At 44.1% G+C, this 26,955-nt stretch overlaps 1 protein-coding gene across 1 annotated transcript in view; it reads right to left on the reverse strand.

Annotated features, from left to right (window-relative positions):
• RANBP10 (RAN binding protein 10) overlaps nucleotides 1-26,955 on the reverse strand; it is a 73,794-nt gene that overhangs the window by 33,294 nt on the left and 13,545 nt on the right. The window contains exon 3 of the mRNA XM_049863968.1: nucleotides 7,603-7,655. Coding sequence (XP_049719925.1) covers nucleotides 7,603-7,655 — 53 coding nt within the window. The remainder of the gene's footprint in view (nucleotides 1-7,602; nucleotides 7,656-26,955) is intronic.

Below are 26,955 nucleotides of genomic sequence, written 5' to 3' on the forward strand. Positions count from 1 at the left end.
AAGGAAGGACACTGAGCATTCTGTCACAGCTAGCGTCTGCCACATCCACAGGGTCTAGCCTCTGCCCTCATGAGCCTGGCATGGACCCCAGGGTTCCGCCCTGAGCTCTGCTATCTGTCGTTCTTCTCCCACAGCCTGTCCGGATAGGAACTATCAGCTGTTTGCAGAATATATCCCACCCAGTGGAAGTAGCTTTCTGATGGGCCCGCCACCCATGAGGAGCTAGCACTCCCGGGGCATGCTCCTAACAGCTCGCTCAGAGAAGGCTTGGTGAGGTAAGCTCTAGGGGGTGGGGAAAAATGCTGGCTTGATTATGACCATCCTGTGGAAGGAAAGCAGGCAGCTCTCCCAGGGCCTGGTTGCCTGGCACTGCCTGCTTCAGGAGGTCTGCCCCTCTAATTCCCAGCCAGCTGTGGCTCTTCCAGCTAGTTCTCTTTTGACAGGTCTCTTCAAGGAAAGCCTGCCTCAGTGAGCCTGGGCCTTCTTTTTAGGTGTTGAAGTAATTAAAGTAATAAAGACCATATCAACAGAACAGCTGCCTCCTGCACAGGAATGACAAGGAGGAAGTTATCAGCTGCCCAGCTCTGATACAGACAGAGCCTCCTATCAATTCAGACACAGATCAATTCAGCCAGAGTCTTCCTGGGCCTGTCTAAGGCACCAGACACAGAAGGAAGATCTGTCCTTCCTCACCCTCCTCAGAGTACCCGAGCTTTCAAGAAACCTGAACTCCACTCTCCAGCCACAACGCTGACTTCCTCTCCCCGCTTCCTCAATCCAGGGATCCCAACCCTGCCCTTCCCTGTAAGCTCACCAGTGGGAGGGTGGGGCTGCAGGTACACTCATCTGCCTGAGGATCACCCTTAGCCAGGGGTTCTGACACTTACTTTTGGGCCACACCTATTCCTTGGTTTTACACTTAAGGAGGCCAAAAACACCTTACCCTATGAAAGGTAAACAGGAAAATGTCCACATCCTCCAAAAGAAACCTCTGGCCCTGCAAACTAAGACACGCCCATAGGCTCCCCAAAAAGTCTAACCAGCACAACCTCATACAAGAGCCACTCTGTTACCATCTACCTGTCGCCAGGGTCAAAGTGAGACCACCAGGGTAGCTGTTCTCTGCCCCTGACAGCTCTAGAAACAAAGATTTCTTTGCTGAGCCAGTACAACTCAAGAAAACCAGGGCTTCGAACTGGTTCTTGCCAGTCCAGTCATGGTCTGCTCTCCCTCATGACTAAATGTGAACCAGCAGTTTGCTCAGCAATACTGAGCGCTGACACACAGAAAGGCGAGTGGCCATTCCTCCTACAGGTAGAATGTGCTGGCAGAGCCCCTACACACAATCGGCACCACAATCCACTGGGGTGAGGCTAAGCTCCAAATGAAGGCTTCTCCCAACTGCAAGCCAATGGGGACCTGAATCAAGGCTGGTTCCAGAACAACACATGGCTTCCTGAAGCCCATCAAGTCCAGGCAAAGCACAGCAAAGTGCAGGAAAGACCTCATTCCACAGCCCAAGCACATCATGCCAGGCACTGTGATTACTCTGGGGGAGCGGTGGTAAAAAAGATGTGGTCCGAGTCACAAGAAGGACACTGTTAGGTAAATATGAAGGAGTCACCCCAAGGCAGGGTGACGAGTGTCATCACGTAGATGTGATCAGGGCTAAAGGGGGCAGCCAAGGGTTTATGAGGGTCAAGAGGGAGGACATGCCCGGGGCAAGAGGGACATCTGCCCAGAGACAGAACAGGGAAGGTCTGCAGCAAGTTTGGGGCCCACGCAGACACACAGATGTGTGGTGTTTTCGGAGGGCAAAGGTGGCAGAAAACAAGGCTAAGCAGCACCCTCAGAGACTGTGTCTTCTGGACTGGGGGGTCAGAAGCCCAAAGCAAGCAGGGGACACACTGGTACTGGTTTCTTAGGAGGAAACCTCATGCCACAATGAGTACAGGGAGTGGGGAGCAGAGGCCTGGAGCCAAGTCCCAACCAGGGAGCTGTGGGAACAGCCCAGTGGAGAGGCAATGACAGTAGGGATGGTGAAAAGGGGCCAGGAGAAGAGTTGCCCTGGAAGAGGGGGGCAGAATCAAAGACAACTCTGAAGATTCCCGTTCGGGAGCCAGGGCGAGGGTATCTAACAGCAGGAGCAGAGATGCATGATATGACAGTCTGGTTTTTATAGGAAGATAACCTCTGTTTGGGGCAAATGGGTTTCGCTGTCTGCTGGCTCTTAAGCAAAGCACTGAGGTTTCTAGAGGTCTGATCTGCTCAAAGATAGAGTGCAATTAGAACAGGGGGCTGAATACTTCAGCCTGGAGGTGCCGGGCTGCCCTTTAACTGCACTTTCAAGACTTGGCCAAGCACGGGCAATCATTCAGAAGCCACAGAGCTTCCTCTGGGTCTTTCAAGGAAGGCAGGTATTGCCTCCATAGTCTCCACATTCACTTTACTCAGCTACTAACCAGGAACAAGGCCAAAGAGAAGCCAGGGAATCCAGTAACCTGGGGTGGAGGAGGAAAGGAGAGAAAGAGTTTAACCCCTGCAGTCAAGAAGGGCTTACTTCAGACAGAAAGGGGTGGAGGCTCTGTTAGACCAGTCTGTCATCTGTCTGGGTTTCAAACACTCCATCAGATGGAGACTCTCCTCCTTCAAAAGTCTCTCTTCCGAGGGATCATAAAAGGCAGGATTAAGAGCCAAAGACCACAGCAGCTGGACAGGCCAAGGCTGGGCTTCCTGTTAACCTCTTTTCTTGGACTGACTCAGACAAGGGCTGCTCGACTCGTGCTTTCTCACTTGCTCCTAATAACACTGAGGCTAGGCATCTGAAATGGCCATCACCAGGCCATTTTATTAATAAAAGCATTCTTGAAACAAATCATTACCAACACTGGAGCACACCACCAGTATCGTGAAGCCCAATCACCTACCACCCTGAAGACGCCAAGTCCAATCGAATTTCTCCAGCTGGGCTCAATCCTGTCCTCTCTTCCCCAGCTCTCTCGTCTCAGCTACTACCATGCTCTTCTGGACTGTGGTGATAGTCTCCTTTCTGGCCTCTTTGCCCCTGTTCCTGCCCTTCCAGCCTGTGCCAATATGAGCCGGCCTCACCGCAGCTTAAACCCTTCAGTGGCTCCCCATAGCACCAGTGCAACCCACACTCCTCACTGTGCCCTGGCAACCACACGGACCAGCCCTACAGGCCTACATTCACTTCCTCAGCGCCCAGGTCTTTCCATGTTCTCTCTCATTCAGCCTAGAACCTTCTTCCTCTCCCCCTACCCTCCCCCCCAGCACCTTACCACTCCTGGCCTAGCTAACTCCTCCTCATCCTTCAGATGCCAGCCTGAATGTCACTTGCACATGGAAGCCCATGTATAGTGCACTCTCATGGCACCGTGCACTCTCCCTCACAGCACTGACCGAAGGGCAAAGTGACCAACTGCAGGGTTATTTATTCAGTATCTGTCTCCCCAACTGGGCTGAGATCCACAGGGACAGGGACTGTGTCTGTTTACCCTGTGCTGGGCTCAGTGCCTGGCACATAGTAGGTACACAAGAAATGAATAAGGACATCACCATTATGACTAAATAAGATACTTGTCGGTAAAGCACCTAGCACAGACAGACTGGAACACAAGGGGCTCTCGGTAACCAGCACCTCCAACAGAACACACTGCATGGGTGGAGAAAGGGTATCTATTCACTCAAAGCTGTGATGATGCCAAAGAACAGCCTTCCAAGTTCTCCACGAAGAAAAAAACTGCCTGGAGTCTCAGTTCTGCAGCAGCTCGGAAGCACAGGGAATCATCACAGAGCTGTTAATGCTGCTGCCCTCAACCAAAGACCTGTCCAGGGAAGACAGAATCTGCCCTGTTAAAAGTTTCCCTGGAACACTGGAAGGGCTATCCCAAAGGGATAAAGCAAGTGCCTCCTTGCCCAGGATCAGGGTGCCCTTTTCAATCCAGTGGCCTCTTTCAGGATGAATGAGGGCCGCCTGCCGTTACACGGAATAACTCCCGAAGCAGCAGCCTGACACACGTTCCCACTCAGCAATCCAGGCTGGCTGCAGGCTCTGTGCACCCCTCCTGTCTCAGTCCTTGCACCTGCTGAGAAGGCCTGTTGCTCCCCTTGGCTCCTGGTACCTCCTCGACATCCACTGACTCCTTCTCAGAGATGACTGTGCACACACTTACTCCTCCGAGCAAACTGGGATGGCATGTTAAGACTGACTTGCAGACAGCTAAAACCCCACCTGGAAGGCCAGTGCCTTAAAAAATCTAAAAACCCAAAGTTATCTAGTGCTGCTATAATAAAAAAATACTAAAATGCTGGCTTTAACAAACAGAAATTTACTTTCTCACAGTTTAGGAGGCTAGAGGTCTGAATTCAGAGTGCTGGCTCTAGGGGAAGGCTTTCTCTTTCTGTCGGCTCTAGGGGAAGATCCTTGTCTCTTCAGCTTCTGCTTCCTGGTTCCTTGGAGATCTCCACGTGTCTCGGCATCTACCTTACCCCATTTCTCTCTCTGATTACTTGTTTAATCTTTTTTTATATCTCAAGAGAGGCTGACTCAAGATTCACCCTACAGTAATCCTGTCCATTATCATAACAAAGACAACCCATTCCCAAATGGGATTATAACCACAGGCACATGGGTTAGCATTTACAACATATACTTTGGGAGAACATAATTCAATCCATAACAACCAGCAAGCCTGGAGACATCAACCCTCAAACATCTCATATGAGGTTAACACCGAAGTCTCAAAATCTGGACCCAGCCTAAGCCACCCCCCACCACCACCATCGACACTACTCTATCTATACAACCCAATTAGCCTTCATCTCGACCAAAGGCCTCTTGGAAAGTGGGAGCAACTGGCAGAAAAGACTTTAACTGCTATCCTCCTCCAGCCTACTGGCAAGCCAATATGGGCAGGCCTAACCCCTGCTTACACCATTCAGAGGCTCCCCATAACACCGGCTCAATCAAAAGACATACAAGTAGCTTTAGGGTCAACTGCTTATGAATGATCAAACTTTCAGTTTTGGAGAATGTATGCATGGTCACCACAGAAAAGAAAAAAGTGATCACGAAAGTGGAAAGCACCAAAGGGCACTGTGATCTTTCAACCCCAACACTGGGATGAAAGTAGCAGGCCCACCATCATCACTCCTGAGAGGGGTGCCTCCACCCCACCCCCATATATCTTGTACTAAGTCTACCCAGCCATTCAGCCAGCCCAGGATCCTGAGAAAGTCAATGGCCTCCATCCTTCCCAGGGAGAAGCCCTATATAGATGCAATCTCACCCCTACTTTCCACCTTTAGGAATAATCAGGAAGATGATCAGATATGGCAGAAAAAAAGCCCTCAAGGGCTGACAGACAGAGTGAAAACAAAGACAAGCGCAATATCCACTGAACATTTAGGCCCCTTTCTTTTGCCAGAAAGACATGTACCAGTAAGGATAAAAAAAAACGGTGCCCACTTTTCTGATGTGTTTAGTGTGAGACCAAGATACCCCATCTACTGTCTTCAAACCCCTTCTATTCCCACAGGGCCACCCTCTGTGCCTGGGTTGGGTCCAACTCCACGAGGGCCAAAAATGGATTTTCCAACAATTTTACATTAGCAATGTCAAAGCACCCTTGACAAGCAGGTGGCCTCAGACCAGCTCAGAGAGCTCAAAAGCCCCACCTAATGAACAAGGGAAACAGACTAGGCCAACTCCACACCAGCTCACCTCAAAGAGATTCAGGCCAACCTTGAACCCCTCCCACCTCTTCTGCTCCACTCTGTGGATCCCAAACTCAAAGGGCCATGCAAAAATAGTCTTTACTAAACAAGGAGGAACAGATGGAAATCAGTACACCAAGCCCAGCACATGGCCACAGGTCAAATCCCCAGACCACCTGAAAGCCAGGAGCAAGGTCTTCTCGAAGCAGGGGCATTTGCTTTTATTTCATTTTTAATCTTATTTGTATTGTTAAAACAGACAATATATTCACAAAGAAAACTCAAAAGGCACAAAAGCAAAAAACTTCCTTCCCAGCTATCCTGCCCCTTCCCAAGGGACAACCGATATTATAAATTTTTCTGTAGCTTTCCGAAGATGTTCTATGCATGTACAAGCAGATACAGGTATGTTTGTTTTCCCTCCTTTTCTCTGCACATTTGGTAGCGTATTACATACTGCTCTACACCTTGTATTTTTCACTTAAAATATATCCTACAGATTACCCCAAATCAGTACCTAAAGAGCCTCTTCATTCTTTTCATTTCTACATAGTATTGCCTTGTATAAACAAAAATGCATTATTTTAACCAGTGTTCAGGGTTGTTTTAATTGCCATCCAATAGTTCCTTATATGTACTAAGCCTAGAAATACCTCTTCCTCCATCACCAAAGCAGAGCGAACATTCAAAGAGCACATTTAAAGCAATAAAATAAATTAAAAAAAAAGATCAAGAATCAGTTTACTGTTGATAGGAAATTATTTCTCTAAGCTCCTTGTTTACTAGAGCTATGGAAACTCCAGACACAACTACTTTGCCAAGGCCAGAAGCTTGCTGAACAAAGACCATGACCACATGCTACACAAGGAGGTCAAACATGCCACATACATACTAATTAATAACAAAAGACCAGTTTTTGTTCATATTGAAGCAAAAAAAGTCAGAATTACAGATCCTGACAATTAGTTGAATCCTAAGTGTGTTTATATTCCTAGTATTTGAAATCAGTCCATTAGAAAAAGTCTAAGATTGAAATTAAACCTGGATTGAAAAGTATAAGGTTTAAGTGTCACTCCCTCTTTGGAGAAAGCCAGTGGCCTTCCTTGTGTCATAGGCACAAAGGGTGGAGGACCAGGACAAAAACACAGGGACTTTGCCTGTCCCATGATGGTGTCAGAGCAGCTTATACCATGTCACTTCTGCTACCCAAGGTACAAATGGGCTTGGGACCGTCTTCTAGAACCCACCAGTTAATGACTGAGAAGCTTCTATCCCCAGCCAGGACTGGGCATGAGCTGCTGGGCAGATGGCAGCAGAAGGAATGGGTATCTGGGTGGTAGAGGAGCCCATCTGCAGGGCCTAGAGCATTCCACTAATATGAGGCAGCTGACTGTCAAATCTAAGTCTTGCTCACATCCTCTCATTTATTGAGAAATCACCTCAATCATGCTCCATGTGGGATGTCTCCTAAAGACTTTGACCTTAAACATGGTGAAGTAACAAGATGCCAGGGCTGGCAGTAGCTTCCCTCCCAGCACATGCCTGAGTCCCAGGCTGGTTAGTAAAGGCCAATGAGAGTAAGGGCTACTGAGGCGTATCCTCACTGGGAGCAAGCTCATGTCACTTGATTGTGACTGCAAACAGTTCAAATTCTATGAATGACAATCACTTGCCAATTAATTTTTGGAATGGAAGCCCACACCATCCCAGCCCAATGGCCACCTTTCAGAATCCTCCAACCAATGGCATGGCTTGGGGCAGGTGGCCAGCAAACAGTCTTCTTCCAGCCTCTTAGCTGCCGCCATGACTCTCATCACAAAATGGATCAGGGAAGCAGAACAAATGTTCTCTTAACCAATGACTCACCAGGAAGTCTGTTCATGTTGACGCCTTGAGCTGAGAGTCCTATTCCCATGTACCTTCAAAAAAGCACACACACACACACAAAATTTTTGGTTACCAAAGGATTATGCATCTCCCTTTTGAAATATTTCTTGGTTAAAAAACAGAAAAACAGGAAAAGCAATAAATGTAGAGACTTTTTTTAGCATACTAGTGGTTCTTGGAAAGGCTTTACATTTTGATTTTCTAATGGAAAGCACCTTAGTGCCTTAAGCAGCCAGAGAAACAGGAGGTTGTACCTATAACCATGAACCATGTCCTGAAGACACCACTTTCAGTTCCTTGGCTTTCTGGCTCCAGGTAAGACAGTAAAATCTACCCTCAAGAAGTACCTAAAGTATGCAGCTCAACCCTAGGTAGTGCTTGGCAAAGCAATGCAAGACCACATACAAAGGCACAAGCCACTCTGCAGTAAGGACCAGGACATGGAAAAGGTACAGTCAGGCTAGATGTGCACAGGATCAAGACCCCAAGTTTCTTTTCTGGGTGACTCAAAACTCACAGCCATCCCTCAATATATCCACCACTCGCCTTCCAGACCATCCATAGCTGGGTCTCTTAAAAAGCTGGGGTATAGCAGACATGGATTGGACTGGACAATGGGTTGGAGAGAGATGCTGATGAGGAGTGAGCTACTTGCATCAGGAGGACACTTGAGACTATGTTGGTATCTCCTGTCTGGAGGGGAGATGGAAGGGTAGAGGGGGTTAGAAGCTGGCAAAACGGTCACGAAAGGAGAGGCTGGAAGGAGGGAGCGGGCTGACTCATTAGGGGGAGAGTAAGTGGGAGTATGTAGTAAGGTGTATATAAGTTTATATGTGAGAGACTGACTTGATTTGTAAACTTTCACTTAAAGCAAAATAAAAACTATTAAAAAAAAAAAAAAAGCTGGGGTATGGTGCTGTATGAGGACCCTGAGACCCCTCTCTCTTCCCACCCTAGGTACCAAAAGAACTAAGCCGCCCACAGCAACGTGAGGCCTTTGTTGCAACAACTGTGTCAAAGGTGTCTTGTCTTAATGGCTCTCATGAGGTGGAAGGTCAGAAAAGAAAATATTATTTTTAGTCTAAATGTTTGTAGTATACAAGGAAATAGTGAGGTTATTTCCCCAAAAACTTAGAAGAGAAACAAAGTCATTGTCTTCTGAGAGTAAAATAATAGAAACCCACACATGATGCTGATATTAATCACATAGTGTCAACAGGTAGTTGAGTCACCCAGAATATTCAAAACACCAAACATAAAAGCTGAGGTATAACCTCAAGAAGGTGATATCTGAGTGTGATGCCACTGTAACCCTGGCCCACAGTAATTGACTGTCTAGAATGAGACCCAGGTCAATGAGTATCAGTGACCATGTACAGAACAAAAAAGGGCCAAACACAGACAGTACTGTCCAGGGGACACGAGACCCTGAATTTGCACTCTACTCACCACGGCCTGGACGGTATGAATCACTGACAACTCCCTACACCTCCCCCTGCTCCAACTGTGGGCTCTCCAACCCATCTTCTTACAATTGAGTCCATGCCAAGGCGGTGTCCTAGAGATACCAGACAGAAGCAAGACCTAGTGGCCCCTGTGAGATTGATCAGTGGAGGCCAGTCCCTTGCACCCAACAGCTCTGGTCAGGCTGAAGCCTCAACCGTGCACAGGGGTCAACAGGCAGCCAGTCATTCTTCTCAAGACTATTATCCCTGTGCAGTGGGAGGCCCCTCCCCTAAAAGGGCAACACCCACACGGGGAACCTGAAGTTCTGTCAGGTGAAGTGCTCACTCCTGATCCCAAAGGCAGGAATCAAATTGGGCTGTCTATCCTATACATGAACCTGCCCAAGACACAAGAGCCCCTCCAGGACCCTGAGCCTGGGTTATTTGAAGATACCCTTACCATTAGCTTTAGAGCCTCACAAGGATTGGAACTTGGACAGCCATGTCTTGCATCCCTCACACTGAGCACAGGGCCTGACAGACACAGCAGCCCGAGCTCAGTGTTTGCTGGGCAGACTGAGGTCACTGTTTACCCTGTCTTATTTCATGGATGTGTAGCAAATCTCTGAAAACCAGGTTCAGATCCTTAAAGAATAATGTCGATCCAAAGACCAAGAAGTCAGAATGAATGGTTTCAGCCTTGCCTTCCCAGTCGGCCTTCCTGTGATGAAATGTCATAGAAAACAACAATCAAGTTTAAGATAAAATATTTCCCTAATCAAGGGACATACACATCCTAAAACTGTCAGTAACTAGGCAACAAATACTTATTTTCAGTCAGTCATGCTGTCACCTTCATCTAGTCTTTTAATATTGCCACCAAAGCTGGTGAGGCACCAGTCAGGTACTCAATCCTGTGCAACTTCTCAGGGAACAGGTTTTGTTGTGCCAGCTCTATCTGTGCCCATATCTCCCTGGACCTTGGAGCAGCAACAAATTACATCACCACCACTTGCTGTTACCGAGGGTCACACGCACCTCAGTGACAAGGCTTCCGCAGCATCCAGTTAGGCTCCCCAGGGTGTGGAGGGAGAAAAGGGACTTGCATTAGCTGAGTGCCAGGTAAGGCCACGTGTTCTTCTGGGCTCTTTACACATGTTGTTCCTTCACAGAGAATGTTTCCAGAAGAGGACAGAAGTCACAGATCAAGGACACTTTGTGTAAAGCAGAGCCACATCTCTGTACTTACATGTTACACCCACTTCTAACAAGCTTAGGAGTCCTGAAAGGTTGGCGGTTCAAGTTTAGCTGAGGTGTCTTGGAAGAAAGGCCTGGCAATCTACTTCTGAAAAATCTGCCACTGAACACCCTATGGAGCAGTACTATTGTGACACACATGCGGTCAGCATGAGTCAGAACTGACTTGACAGCAACCGGTTCTAACAAGCTTGGCTATCTGGTTTCCCAGCCCTTTGAAGATTAAAAACACCAAAAAAAAACCAAACCCAGTGCCGTCGAGTCAATTCCGACTCATAGCGACCCTATAGGACAGAGTAGAACTGCGCCATAGAGCTTCCAAGGAGTGCCTGGTGGATTCGAACTGCCAACCCTTTGGTTAGCAGCCGTAGCACTTAACCACTACATCACCAGGGTTTCCCTTTGAAGACGAGAAGCAGCAAATTAGGGCAGAGCCAAGGCATGCCCACTATCAAAGTCAGGAGAGCAAGTTGAGAGCCTCCTAGCCACCAAGGACCCAAAAGAAACAAGTGTCCTCCTTATCCCTTTCTGAAATTTAATAGAATTTTTCCACTATGTAAAAAAATATCAAAAACCTTGGAAAACAGCACAACAGACAACTCCTGAGGGAGCAGGAGACCAATGGGATGCAGACCCCAAATTCTCATTAAAAGACCACACCTAATGGTATGATTGCGACTAGAGGAATCCCAGAGACAATGCTCCCCAGAACTTCTGATGGCACAGGACAGGAACCATCCCCGAAGACAAATCATCAGCCATGAAAAGGACTGGTCAGTGGGGGGGGGGGGGGGGAGATACTGATGAAGAGTGAGCTAATTAAATCAGGTGGACACGGGAGAGTGTGTTGGCAACTCTTGACTGGAGGGGGGATGGGAAGATAGAGAGAGAGGGAAGATGGTAAAATTGGCACGAAACGAGAGACTGTAAGGGCTGACTCAATAGGGGGAGAGCAAGTGGGAGAAGGGAGTAAGATGTATGTAAACCTGCATGTGACAGACTGATTGGAATGGTAAATGTTCACTTGAAGCTTAATAAAAATTTAAAAAAAAAAAACCTTGGAAAACAGAGAAAAAAAATCCCACCATCTCATCACAACCAGTAGTATTAACAATTTTATGATTGTTTCATTAAGGATATGAGCTTTGCGCTTTTGAGAGCTATAAAAAAAAAGTCATAATTATTTAACATTTGAATTATGGTGTTGGCAAAAAATACTGAATATACCATGGACTGCTAGAAGAACAAACAAATCTGTCTTGAAGAAGTATACCCAGAATGCTCCTTAGAAGTGAGGATGGCGAGACTTTGTCTCACATACTTTGGACATGGTATCTGGAGGGACCAGTCCCTGGAGAAAGACATCATGCTTAGTAAAGAAGAAGGTTGGTGAAAAAGAGGAAGGCCCTTGATGAGATGGATTGACACAGTGGCTGCAACGATGGGCTCAAGCATAGCACAGCAATGATTGTGAGGGTAGAGCAGGAACGGGCAGTGTTTTATTCTGTTGTACAAAGGGTCGCTATGAGTTGGAACCAACTCCATGGCACCTAACCTAACGACATAATCACTCTATTTTTTTTTTTCCCCACTTATCATTACCACATGTAAGTAAGCATTCCCCAAACTTCTACACGGTCTTCAGAACTTATATTTCAAATGATGTTGTTAGATGTCATCGAGTCGATTTCAACTCAAAAGCAATTCAAGAGCCCTGGTGGCTCAACAGTTAAGCATTCGGCTGCTAACCGAAAGGTTGGCAGTTAGAATCCACTCATTAGCTCAGAGGGAGAAAGACTGGGGATTTACTCCCGTAAAGATTACAGCCTAGAGGACAATTCTACTGTTAAATGGGGCTGTTACAAGTGGAAAAAGACTCAAGAACATCTAACAACAACAACAACAAAAAAAACAGATTACATGGAGTTGCCTTAAGGTAACCATTTCCAAATGGTTGTACATTTACATTCCAATTGTTTCTTACCGTAAGTAATTCTGCAAGGAATTTTTCCACATATATTCCCCATCTTGGACTACTTCTTCCCTCCCGTGGCAAGGTCCACGTACTCATGCACCTCCTTCCTAACACTACTAGGGTCTCTTGCACCATGGTGGCCTTGTCCCTGCCAGTGTCCCGTCTGCAGTAAACGCTCCTTTTTCCTTTGGCTTTTAGCACCACTGGTTTTTTTTTTTTTTGGAGGGAGGGAGGGAGGGCGGACAGTCTTTACCACCCAAATAAAGAATCAGGTGGGGAGGGAAGGCTCAGATCAACCCACCTTGCTCTGAAACCAGCTATTCCATCGTATCAGGCAGGAACCAGGAAAAATCAACCAACACATGGCCCTGAGAACTTGGCCCACAGGAGTCAGGGGACTAGAAAAAGGGAAGGAAGAGCGAGGGGAAAGAAGGGAAAAATGGAGAAAGGAAAAAGAACAGCGCTTCAAAGAAGGAGTTCCCTGATTCAAAGGGAACCTGTTTTCTGCTCTGTTTTGGGACACAGAGTTAGGTCATTAAAAGGTCTAAGATGTGGACCAATACAGCCTGGAGCAAGACAGGACAGCTCAGCCCTTTCTGAGGACATTCAAGCTGCCTCCTACCTCCTGCCAGAAAGGGCCAGCATCAAGGATCATCAGAGCTGAGCTGCATAAACCCACTGGCAGGCTTCCATTAGATTAAAGCCTGCACATTTACCCAGAAAAACAGCACCCCGAATAATTGGCTTCCTGACTTCACATGGTAGAGGTTGCCAAAAGCCCATCTCCATGCCCTCAATATTTAGGCTGACCAAGTAATAATGGCCCCAACTGCCCTGCAGCCAGTCATCAGCTCAATGTGCCCAAGTAGGATTCCCTGCCTTGGATGCCAGCCCACTGATCTGGCCCTGTTCAGAGGAGCCTGGGCCTCTGCCCAACACCACACGTGGTCCCATCCCTGGCGCACAGGTTTCCTGACACATAGATGGGGAAAGACTCTGCTTCCCAGGGGCAGCACAAGCACTAACTTCGGGGGAAGTTTTGGGTGATACATGAAGGTGAAGTGACTGGAGGGCACCAGAAGACAAAGACCTCTGAACCCCAAAGCACAAACACATTTTAACCCTCCTGAAGCTCCTAACCCAGCACCTAGCAGATCAGATGCACTTAAGAAGTATGGTAACCAGCTAACTGCCAGGAAGAATGGCTCATATCCTTTTCATAAATACCCTGGGAGGATACCATCAAGTAAGTGAAAAGATAACCCACAGAACAGGAGAAAATATCTGTAAAGCATATATCTGACAATGGACTATTATTCAGACTATACAAAGAACTTCTACAGCTCAACAAAAAGACAAACAATCCAATTAAAAAATGTGCGAAGGGCTTGAAAAGACATTTTTCCAAACAAGATATACAAATGGCCAATGTTGTTGTTGTTAGTTGCTGTCGAGACAATTCTGACTCACCACAACCCTGTGCGTGCAGCACAGAATTGCTCCATAGGGTTTTCAAGGCTGTGATCTTTTGGAAGCAGATCACCAGGCCAATAAGCACATGAAAAGATGCTCAACATTCTTAGTCATTAGAAAAATGCAAATCAAAGCCACAATGAGATACTACTTTACACTCACTACCCACTGCCATCGAGTTGATTCCGACTGACAGCGATCCTATAGGACAGAGTAGAACTGCCCCATAGAGTTTCCAAGGAGCGCCTGGCGGATTCGAACTGCCGACCTTTTGGTTAGCAGCTGTAGCACTTAACCACTTCGCCACCAGGGTTTCCTTACACTCACTAGGGTGGCTATAATCAACAAACGGAAAATGAAAAGCACTGATAAGAAAAAAAAAGTGTTGGCAAGGATGTGGAAAAGTTAATACCCTGGTACACTGCTGGTAGGATTGTAAAATGGTACAGCTTCTATGGAAAGCAGTATGCATGTTCCTCAAAAAGTTAAACACAGAGTTACCATATGACCCAGCAACTCCACTTGTAGATATATACCCAAGAAAACTGAAAACATATGTCCACACAAAAAATTGTACATGAATGTTCACAGCATTATTCACAAGTCAGAAAGTATTAACAATCCAAACGTCTATCAACTGTTGAATAAATAAACAAATTGTGATATAGTCATACCACAGAATATTATTCAGTCATAAAAATGAATGAAGTTCTGATACAAGCTACAACATGAATGAACCTTGCAAATATTATGCAAAGTGGAAGAAGTCAGACACAAAAGGCCACACAGCAAGATTCCACTGATATGAAATGTCTATAACAGACAAATTCAGAGGGACAGAAAGTAGATTAGCGGCTGCCATAGGTTTTGTTTTTTTTTTTTTTTTATAGGTTAGGGGGAAGGGAAATGAAGACTGACTGTGAATGGAATGGGTTTCTTTTTGGGGTGACAGAAATGTTCTGGAATTAGATAGCAGTTAATAGTTGCACAACTCTATAAACAGATACTGAAAACCACTGAATTGTACACTTTAAAATGATAAACTTTGTGGTATGTGAATTATATCTTAATGAAGCTGTTATTATTATTATTTTTTTTTTTAATAACCTAGGCACAGGAGGTGGGGCCAAGATGGTAGAACAGCCAGACGCTTCCGGTGATCCCTCTTACAACCAAGACCCGAAAAAAAAAAAGTGAAACGATTATATTTATGACAAGCTAGGAGCCCTCAACATCAAAGGCAAAGTGAGAAAACAGACTGAGCGGCAGGGGGAGGGAGAGAAAGTTCAGAAGAGGAGAGAAGTTGCCAGACCTGAATTGCTGGGATCCCCCAGGCACCATTCCCAGGAGCGACCGTGGCGGGCTGGTAGTAGCTTTTCGCTGCGCTTTACTCAGGGACAAACAGCCAGCCGCAGAGCCTATTCACACCTCTGGAACCCGAGAAGAACAACACTCTTGGCAAAAGCTAAGTACTAGTGTATATTTTACCACATCCCCAGCCCCTGCCCCCAAGCCAGCTTCACTGGCTGTCGATTTCCCTGGGCCTGAGATAGGCCCTGCCGAGCGCCATGAGCCATTCTCCCAGCCTAGGAGAAGGAATAAATTTACAACTGGGGGAAAACATAATTTGCCAGCTCCACTAAGCTGGGGAGCTCAGGACAGAAGTAGCTTCTGTCCAGGCATAAATGGTCCATGGATTCTGAGTATCTTTCATGCCTACAGGGACCTGTGAGGGCCTATTTCAGGACAATAAGCCCTTGTTGGCAGACTGCAACTGTTTCAGCTGTGCAGTGGAAAGGTGGGTATTTGATATTTGATACCACTTTGCCTATCGAACAGGGTCCTCACCTACTCACATCGGGGGCCTAGGGACTGGTGGCTCCACTGAGGTCATCTGGCCACCCACAACAGGGGTCCAAGGATAACCGGTACCTCCCAGTCCTTACAACCAAAGGCACTGGGTGCCCATGGTCCATCTGCAGGACCCACCCACCTGTGCGCTCTAGGGAACAGGGATGTGCTGTCCTCACAGACACTCGGGGGACCCTGCCTTATTCAGAGTGTAACCCTCTGCTGCAACCAGATACCGGTACCTACACCAATCACCCCTGCTCCTCTAAGACAAGAGGACAGAGCCTGTACCACACACTTGATGACCAACTACCTGAACATCTGAGCTGAATCCATATAAGAAAAGTGAATTGACTCCCAGGCTCATATAGGTGATAACAGCTCTAGCCACCTGGTGACAGGATGTTGGAGCTTCAAAGGCGAAAATAATCAAGCTAGCTCACTCAAGCAACCTATTTTGGCATATCAAAACAAACCAAAGCAAGAAGCTAGGATACAGTAAACAAACATAAATTAATAACTTTTAGATACCTTTGGAGACAAGAGTCAATACCAAATCACATAAAGAAGCAGGTCATGACCACTTCAACAAGCTTTCAAAACAAAGAAACTAGGAATCTTCTCTGTGAAAGTGCCTTCCTGGAATTGCCGGATGTGGAACACAAACGATTAATACACAGAATCTTGAAGACATCAGGAACAAGATCAGGAAGGAGATCAGGCAATATGCAGAACAAGCCAAGGAACACACAGATAAAGCAGGTGAAAAAATTAAAAAAGGTAATGCAAGAACATAATGAAAAATTTAATAAGCTATAAGAATCCATAGAGAGATATCAATCAGAAATTCAGAAGATTGACAATAAAATTACAGAATTAGACAATTCAATAGAAAGTCAGAGGAGCAAAACTGAGCAACTGAAAGGCAGAAGTGCTGAGACTGAAGACAAAGACTTGGCACCAACGTATTTGAAGAATAATCAGATAAAAGAATTAAAAAAAATGAAGAAACCCTAAGAATCATGTGAGACTCTACCAAAAGAAATAACCTGCGAGTGATTGGAGTACCAGAACGGGGAGGGATAACAGAAGATACAGAAAGAATTGTTGAAGATTTGCTGGCGCAGAACTTCCCTGATACTGTGAAAGATGAGACGATATCAATCCCAGATGCTCATCAAGCTCCACATAAGGTACACATCTCAAAAGAAAGTCACCAAGACGTATTATAATCAAACTTGCCAAAACCAAAGATGAAGAGAGAATTTTAAGAACAGCTAGGGATAAACGTAAAGTCACCTACAAAGGAGAGTCAATAAGAATAAGATTGGACTACCCAGCTGAAACCATGTAGGCAAGAAGGCAGTGGTATGACGTATTCACAGCATTGAAGGAAAAAAATTGCTAGCCAAGTATCATAAATTCACCAAAACTGTCTCTCAAATATGAAGGTGAAATCAGGACATATCCAGATAAACAGAAGTTTAGGGACTTCGTAAAAACCAAACCAAAACTGTAAGGAATACTAAAGGGAGTTCTTTGGTTAGAAAATCAATAATATTAGGTATCAACCCAAGACTAGATCACTGGATAGGGCAATCAGATGTCAACCCAGATAGGGAAACCACAAAAATAAATCAAGATTAAAAAAATACTCAAAACAGGGAAACAGTGGGGTCATATGTAAAAGAAGAAACATTAAAACAATAAAGAGGGACTAAAAAATGTAAGTCATAGATCTTTCATATGGAGAGAAAGACAAGGTGATATAAAGAATAAAAGTTAGGTTTAAACTTAGAAAAATAGGGGCAAATATTAAGGTAACCACAAAGGAGACTAACAATCCTATTCATCAAAATAAAATACAAGAAAAAAATAGAGACTCAGCAGAAACAAAATCAACAACAATGAATAAGAGGAAAAGACAATATATAAACTACTCAGCACAAAAAATTAAGTGGGAAAAGAAACTGTCAACAACACACAAAAAAACACATCAAAACGATAGCACTAAACTCATAAAAAAAAAATTACGCTATATGTAAATGAACTAAAGGTACCAATAAAGAGACAGAGAGTGACAGAATGGATAAAAAAACACGATCCATCTATATGCTGCCTGTAAGAGACACATCTTAGACTTAGAGACACAAACGAAAACTTCAAGGATGGAAAAAAATAAATCAAGCGAACAACAATCAAAATACACTTTAAAGTTAAATCCACCACAAAGCATAAGGAAGGACACCATATAATGATTAAAGGGACAATATACCAGAAGAATATAACCATATTAAATATTTATGCACCCAATGACAGGGCTGCAAGATACATAAAACAAACTCTAACAGGATTGAAAAAGTGAGATAGACAGCTCGACAATTATAGTAGGAGAGTTCAACACACCACATTTAGTGAAGGACAGAATATCCAGAAAGAAGCTCGATAAAGACACAGAAGATCTAAATGCCACAATCAACCAACTTGACCTCAAAGACATATACAGAACACTCCACCCAACAGCAGCCAAGTATACCTTCTTTTCTAGTGCACATGGAACATTCTCTAGAATAGACCACATATCAGGTCAAAAAGAAAGCCTTAGCAGAATCCAAAACATTGAAATATTACAAAGCATCTTTTCTGACTGTAAGTCCATAAAAGTATAAATCATTAACAGAAGAAGTAGGGAAAAGAAATCAAACACTTGGAAACTGAACAATACCCTGCTCAAAAACAACTGGGTTATAGAAGACATCAAGAATGGAATAAAGAAATTCATAGAATCCAATGAGAATGAAAACACTTCCTATCAGGACCTTTGGGACACAGCGAAAGCAGTGCTCAGAGGTCAATTTATATCAATAAATGCACACATACAAAAAGAAGAAAGGGCCAAAATCAAAGAATTATCCCTACAACTTGAACAAATAGAAAGAGAACAACAAAAGAAACCCTCAGGCACCAGAAGAAAGCAACTAATAAAAATTAGAGCATGAGCTCAGCTTCCTTTATTCAGATTTTAAATAAGGATGAGGACGGCAGGCCAGTTGTGATATCAGAGTTACGATATCACAGAAGGATGGAACTAAAGACCAGCAGAGGAACTTTTGAGCACTGGCTGAGACTAGAACTGTCTAGCAGGGTAGTATGTGCAGATTTAGCAATGGCTAGTTCTCTTCACTACCTGCACACATTGCCGTCGAGTTGATTCCAATAGTCACATAAAATATTCTTTTACTTGAGAGAACAGAGGATTCCTAAGAAATGTCTAAAAACCATAGTCGTAGAACGAACACTATTCCCCGAGGTCATCTTTTAGCAAAATAACATATTGGCCTACAGAATAAAGGATATTATCCATGAGTATGGTGCTCTATTAAAAAAGCCATCTACATAAGACCAAAAGGTCAACAATTATTCTAAAGCAAAGACGAATAGATAAAGGGATAGGGAAACTAGATTACTGGAAACGGAACAATGAGAATGCAATTAAATGAAAATCTAATTAAATGAAAATAAAAAATCTAACTAATGTCGCTGAACGATTTGCAAAGAAATTGTGAAACAGGAACGTAATTTGCTCTGCAAACTTTCACCAAAAGTACAATAAATATTACTGAACAACAACAACAAAAAATTAGAGCATATTAAATGAAACCGAAAACGGAAAAACAATTGAAGGAGTTAACAAGACCAAAAGCTGGTTCTTTGAAAAAAATTTTAAAAATTGATAAACCGTTGGCCAAACTGACAAAAGAAAAACAGGAGAGGAAGCAAATAACCCGAATAAGAAATGAGATGGATGATATCACAAGAGGCCCAACTGAAATTAAAAGTCATATCAGATTACTATGAAAAATTGTACTCTAACCAATTTGAAAACCTAGAAGAAATGGATGAATTCCTAGAAACACACTACATACCTAAAATAACACAAACAGAGGTAGAACAACTAAATAAACCCATAACAAAAGAAGAGGCTGAAAAAGTAATCAAAAAACTCCCAACAAAAAAAAAACCCTGGCCTGGACTGCTTCACTGCAGAGTTCTACCAAACTTTCGGAGAAGAGATAACACCATTACTACTAAAGGTATTTCAGAGCATAGAAAAGGACCGCATATTCCCAAACTCATTCTATGAAGCCTGCCTATCCCTGATACCAAAACCAGGTACAGACACCAGAAAAAAAGAAAATTACAGACCTATATCCCTCATGAACTTAGATACAAAAATCCTCAACAAAGTTCTAGCCAACAGAATTCAACAACATATCAAAAAAAAAAATTCACCATGACCAAGTGGGATTCATACCGGGTATGCAGGGATGGTTCAACATTAGAAAAACAATTAAGGTAATCCATCACATACATAAAACAAAAGACAAGAATCACATGATCTTATCAATTGATGCAGAAAAAGCATTTGACAAAGTTCAGCACCCATTCATGATAAAAACTCTCAGCAAAATAGGAATAGAAGGAATATTCCTCAACATAATAAACGGCATTTACACAAAGCCAACGGCCAACATAATCCTAAATGGAGAGAGTCCGAAAGCATTCCCCTTGAGATCAGGAACCAGATAAGGATGCCCTTTATCACCACCCTTACTCAACATTCAGCTGGAGGTCCTAGCCAGAGAAATTAGGCTAGATTAAGAATTAAACGGCATCCAGATTGGTAAGGAAGAAGCATCACTATTTGCAGATGACATGATCTTATACACAGAAAACCCTAAGGAATCCTCCAGAAAACTACTGAAACTAATAGAAGAGTTCAGCAGAGTATCCGGGTACAGGATAAACATACAAAAATCAGCTGGATTCCTCTACACCAACAAAAAGAACACTGAAGAGGAAATCACCAAATCAGTACCATTTACAGTAGCCCCCAAGAAGATAAAGTACTTAGGAATAAATCTTACCAGAGACGCAAAAGACCTATACAAAGAAAACTGCAAGACACTACTCCAAGAAACCAATAGAGACCTACATAAGTGGAAAAACATACCTTGCTCATGGAGAGGAAGACTTAACATCGTAAAAATGTCTCTTCTACCAAAAGCCATCTATAGATACAATGCAATTCCCATCCAAATTCCAACAACGCTTTCTAGTGAGATGGAGAAACAAATCACCAACTTCATATGGAAGGGAAAGAGGCCCCGGAAAAGTAAAGCATTACTGAAAAAGAAGAACAAAGTGTGAGGCCTCACTCTACCTGATTTTAGAAGCCACAGTAGCCAGAATAGCTGGTACTGGTACAAAAACAGATACATAGACCAACTGAATGTAATTAAGAATCCAGACATAAAACCATCCACATATGAGCAGCTGATATTTGACAAAGGCCCAAAGTCAGTTAAACGGGGAAAAGACAGTCTCTTTAACAAATGGTGCTGGCATAACTGGATATCCATCTGCAAAAAAATGAAACAAGACTCATACCTCACACCATGCACAAAAACTAACTCAAATGGATCAAAGACCTAAATATAAAATCTAAAACAATAAAGATCATGGAAGAAAAAATAGGGACAATGCTAGGAGTCCTAATACATGGCATAAAGAGTATACAAAACTTTACTAACAATGCGGAAGAGAATCTAGACAACTGGGAGCTCCTAAAGGTAAAACATCTATGGTCATCCAAAGACTTCACCAAAAGAGCAAAAAGATTACATACAGACTGGGAGAAAGATTTTAGCTATGGCACTTCTGATCAGCGTCTGATCTCTAAAATCTACATGATACTGCAAAAACTCAATTACAAAAAGACAAATAACCCTATTAAAAAATGGGCGAAGGGTATGAACAGGCACTTCACTAAAGAAGACATTCAGACAGCTGACAGATACATGAGGAAATGCTCACGATCATTAGCCATTAGAGAAATGCCAATCAAAACTACAACAACAAAAAAACTACGACGAGATTCCATCTCACTCCAACAAGGCTGGCATTAATCCAAAAAACACAAAATAAATGTTGGAGATGTTGTGGAGAGACTGGAACACTTATACAGTGCTGGTGGGAATGTCAAATGGTACAACCACTTTGGAAATCGATCTGGCGCTTCCTTAAAAAACTAGAAATAGAACTACCACACGACCCACCAATCCCACTCCTTGCAATATATCCTAGAGAAATGAGCCATTACACGAACAGATATATGCACACCCATGTTCACTGCAGCACTGTTTATAATAGCAAAAAGACGGAAGCAACCAAGGTGCCCATCGATGGATGAATGGATAAATAATTTATGGTATATTCATAGAATGGAATACTACACATCCATAAAGAACAATGATGAATCTGCGAAACATTTCATAATATGGAGAAATCTGGAAGGCATTATGTGAGTGAAATTAGTCTGTTGCAAAAAGACACATATTGTATGAGACCACCACTATAAGAACTTGAAAAATAGTTTAAACAGAGAAGAAAATATTCTTTGATGGTTATGAGAGCGGGGAGGGGGAAGGGAGGGAGAGCGCTTTTCACTAATTAGTAGATAAGAACTACTTTAGGTGAAGGGAAAGATAACACACAGTACAGAAGAGGTCTGTACAACTGGACTAAACCAAAAGTAAAGAAGTTTCCTGAATAAACTGAATGCTTCGAAGGCCAGTGCAGCAGGGGCAGGGGTTTGGGGGCCATGGTTTCAGGGGACATCTAAGTCAATTGGCATAATAAAATCTATTAAGAAAATATTCTGCATCCCACTTTGGAGAGAGGTGTCTGTGGTCTTAAACGCTAGCAAGAGGCCATCTAAGGTGCATCAACTGGTCTCAACCCACCTGGAGCAAAGGAGAATGAAGAACACCAAAGACACAAGGTAATTAGGAGCCCAAGAGACAGAAAGGGCCACATAAACCAGAGACTACATCAGCCTGAGACCAGAAGAACTGGATGGTGCCTGGCTACAACCGATAACTGCCCTGACAGGGAACCAACAGAGAACCCGAAGGAGCAGGAGAGCAGTGGGATGCAGACCTCAAATTCTCGTACAAAGACCAGATTTAATGGTCTGACTAAGACTAGAGGTACCCTGGAGGTCATGGTTCCCAGACCTTTTGTTAGCCCAAGCCAGGAACCATTCCCAAAGCCAGCTCTTCAGACAGGGATTAGACCGGACCGTGGGATAGAAAATGATACTGGTGAAGAGTGAGCTTCTTGGATCAAGTAGACACATGAGACTGTGTGGGCGTCTCCTGTCTGGAGGGGAGATGAAAGGGCAAAGGGGGTCAGAAGCTGGCTGAATGGACATGAAAATAGAGAGTGGCAGAAAGGAGTATACTGTCTCATTAGGGGGAGAGTAACTGGGGGTATGTAGCAAGGTGTATATAAATTTTTGTATGAGAGGCTGACTTGATCTGTAAACTTTCACTTAAAGCACAATAAAATTAAAATAATAATAATAATAATAATAACCTAGGCACAAACAACCTTCCAGAAAACCAGATGGCGTAGTGGTTAAGCACTATGGTTGCTAACCAAAAGGTTGGCAGTTTGCATCCACCAGGTGCTCCTTGGTAACTCTATGGGATGGTTCTACTTTGTCCTATAGGGTCACTATGAGTTGGAATCAACTCAATGGCAACGGATTTAGTTTTTTTGGTTTAAACAACCTTCCACACGAGTCACTGGAGCCAATGGGCAGCCAGCTACGGGATACTCAGCAGCAGTTCCTCACTAAGCTAATGGGGACTCTCTCCCAGAGACAAGGATTCAGGAGAACAGACTGGAACGGGGAGGGGTCCACAAGGGTCTCCTGTTTAGGTCCATTTTCCCCTCCTTTTTAAGCCACCCTTCACAAGATAGCCTGGCTTCACTGTGCTGGACTCACAGTCCGCACATGACAAGGCCTGGGCCCCAGCTGCATGGCTCAGAGGTGGCCTCAACCTCCCACCACTGGAAGGCCCAGAGGAGAACTGAGTTTGCTATTCTTCCTTCATTTTCCAAAGAAATGTCTGGAAAAAGTGACCAGTTAGGCAATATGTTTCTACCAACACAGAGGAAATGGCTTCACTCTGGCATGCCACAGAGGTGTGGGCCGATCCACGTAAGCCTGGTGCACATGATGGAAGCCACCACAATAGGGCTCTGGTTCCACAACTCTCCATGGGAACAGGAATCACTAAGGTACATCTGCTCAAAATACAATTTGCTTATGCTCCTTTAAAAAAATCACCCATAGGAGACAAAATGGTCAACAATTACTCTAAAACAAAGATGAGAATATAAGGGAACAAGGAAACTAGATTAACAGAAACAGAACAGCCTGAATAGAAATAATGAGAATGTTCAGGCATTGTGAAGAATATAACCAACGCCACTGAACAATCTGTGTAGAAATTGTTGAATGGGAACCTGAACTGCTGTGTAAACCTTTACCGAAAACACAATACAATACTATTTTTTAAAAAATTTCTTAGGCCTCTCCACAGAGGAGCCTCCACCACCTCCAATGGCTAAGCCCCCAACACCTTCCTGCAGAATGCCCTTCAGGTGGGCTGGTGTGTGACTAACAGTTGGCCTGGGAGTTTCTGCACAAACCCCACTGTTGACTTGAGAACCCAAGCAGCTGAGCTGACAGAGCAGCCTGAGGAGGCTGATATCCACACCTGGAGACTATGCCACCCTGGCTGTCAGTGACACAGGGAACAGTCCCACAAGAGCCCAAGTTGCATACTCACCTGCAGTCAGAAGCTGCCCAAGGGTCTGAGTCAGAGTTCAAGGGGAATGAGCCCCAACTCTTCAAACACCGGGTAACATTAAAAACCTTTTCCAAAAAAATGATTTCCTAATAATACTACAAAAAGATGCAGCCTTTTATCTCCCACCAAGTCTTCATGCACTTGAAGACTGTTAGCCAACCTCTGAGACAACCAGAGTAAAAAAGCAGCAACGATCCTACGAACATACCAAAAAAAAAAAAAAAAACACTGAATTGTACACTTTAAATGGGTGAATTGTATGATACATTAACTTGTTGTCAGGTCCCACTGAGTTGGTTTCAACTCATAGCGACCCTATGTACAATGGAACAAAACACTGCCCGGCCCTGAGCCATCCTCACAATCATTGTTTTGCTTAAGCCCATTGTTACAGCCACTGTGTCAACCCATCTCACTGAGGGTCTTCCTCTTTTTCATTGACCCTCAACTTTACCAAGCATGAGGTCCTTCTTCAGGGACTGATTCCTCCTAATAATATGTCCAAACTATGTGAGACGTAGTCTCGCCATCCTTGCTTCTAAGGAGCATTCTGGTTGTACTTCTTCCAAGACAGATTTGTTCATTCTTTTGGCAGTCCATGGTATATTTAATATTATTCTCCAACATCACAATTCAAAGGCATCAATTCTTCTTCAGTCTTCTTTATTTATCGTGCAGCTTTCACATGCATATGAGGGGATTGAAAACACCATGGCTTGGGTCAGGCGCACCTTAGTCCTCAAGGTGACATCTTTGCTTTTCAACACTTTAAAGAGGTCTTTTGCAGCAGATCTGCCCAATGCAACGCGTCTTTTGATTTCTTGACTGCTGCTTCCATGGGAGTTGATTGTGGATCCAAGTAAAATGAACTCTTTGACAACTTCGATCTTATCTCTGTTTATCACGATGTTGCTTATTGGTCCAGTTGTGAGGATTTTTGTTTTCCTTATGTTGAGGTGTAATCCATACTGAAGGCTGTGGTCTCTGATGTTCATCAGTGCTTCAAGTCCTCTTCACTTTCAGCAAGCAAGATTGTGTCATCTGCATAACACAGGTTGTTAATGAGTCTTCCTCCAATCGTGATGCTCCATTCTCCTTCATATAGTCCAGCTTCTCAGATTATTTGCTCAGCATACAGACTGAATAGGTATGGTGAAAGGATACAACCCCGACAAACACCTTTCCTGACTTTAAACCATGCAGTATCCCCTTGTTCTGTCTGAACGACTGCCTCCTGATCTATGTACAGGTTCCCCATGAGCACAATTAAGTGTTCTGGAATTCCCATTCTTCACAAAGTTATCCACAATTTGTTATGATTCACACTGTTAAATGCCTTTGCATAGTCAATAAAACACAGGTAAACATCTTTCTGCTGTTCTCTGCTTTCAGCCAGGATCCATCTGATATACCAATGATATCCCTGGTTCCGCAACCTCTTCTGAATTTGGCTTGAATTTCTGGCAGTTCCCTGTCAATATACTGCTGCAACTGCTTCTGAATGATCTTCAGCAAAATTTTACTTGCATGTGATATTAATATCACGTGATAGGTTAACCATATCTCAACAAAGGTGTTTAAAAAAAAGTTGCAAGGAAAAGACACGTCTGCTTATCATCAGCTGTAACATTTATTACACGAAGTCCTTTTCTCTCTTTAAGCTTGGGAAGTAAAGCTTCAGGGAGACAATATCTTTACCTGCCCTTTGTTTCAAAAGTATCATCTCTGGCCAGAAACAAGAACCCAGTATCTAGATATGTGTTGACTCAGTTCTGAGATCCCTGGGCAATCAATGCCCCCATCCAAACACCCAAGCAGCTTACAGGCTTCAATCCTACATTTTCTCATACCACAGAGGACAGAACAGACATGATGCCTGCTGCCCACCTCCAGGTACAGGGACTATAGGACTTTCCAATCCTCATAAGCACAGAGCCACAGCAATGCTGGGCACACAATGACATTCGACAAACACGAAGGTTCATCTACTCATGGCCTGGTAAGGAACTTCAGCCCCAAAGCCAAAGGCCCTCTCCCAGCCACATTTCACTCTGAACCTCAACTTGTAGCTAGCTGGTAGGAGGCCACTACAGGGCTTCACGACAGACAAGTGAGCTCCAACTCAGCCACACCACCTCCGATTCTACTAGCCCCTCTTGCCAATGAAGTACTTCGGCACCATGAGATTAAATGACTGACAACCACAAAGCCAGTGACATAACAGGCATAAAGGAAGTTCACTTCTCCATCCACGCAAGAAAATCTAAGCAGGCCTGACCTTCCCCGTCAATCACCAAAAATGCATGTCATGTGTGTGCTTTGCTAAGTCCTGGACTGATGTGGTCTCAGTTCTCGGACAGCTTGCCAAAAATGAGGCAGAACAATAAGGAAAGGGAACTATACCTGCCTCAGAGCAAATACACTGGATAAACCCACATTCACATCTCACCGCTGCCACTCCATTCACCATGTGCCTATGTCACATGACCTCTCAGAGCTGCTGCCTCAGCTGCTACCCTGAGTCGGCAGGTTGCTGTTCAACAGGATTAGACAAAGCACACCTGTGGCAGGGCGGGGAGGGTGACGAGTGGGCAACTATCTGTGT

This window comes from Elephas maximus, chromosome 21 (assembly GCF_024166365.1).
Source record: "Elephas maximus indicus isolate mEleMax1 chromosome 21, mEleMax1 primary haplotype, whole genome shotgun sequence".
In the NCBI taxonomy this organism is placed as follows: Eukaryota; Metazoa; Chordata; class Mammalia; order Proboscidea; family Elephantidae; genus Elephas; species Elephas maximus.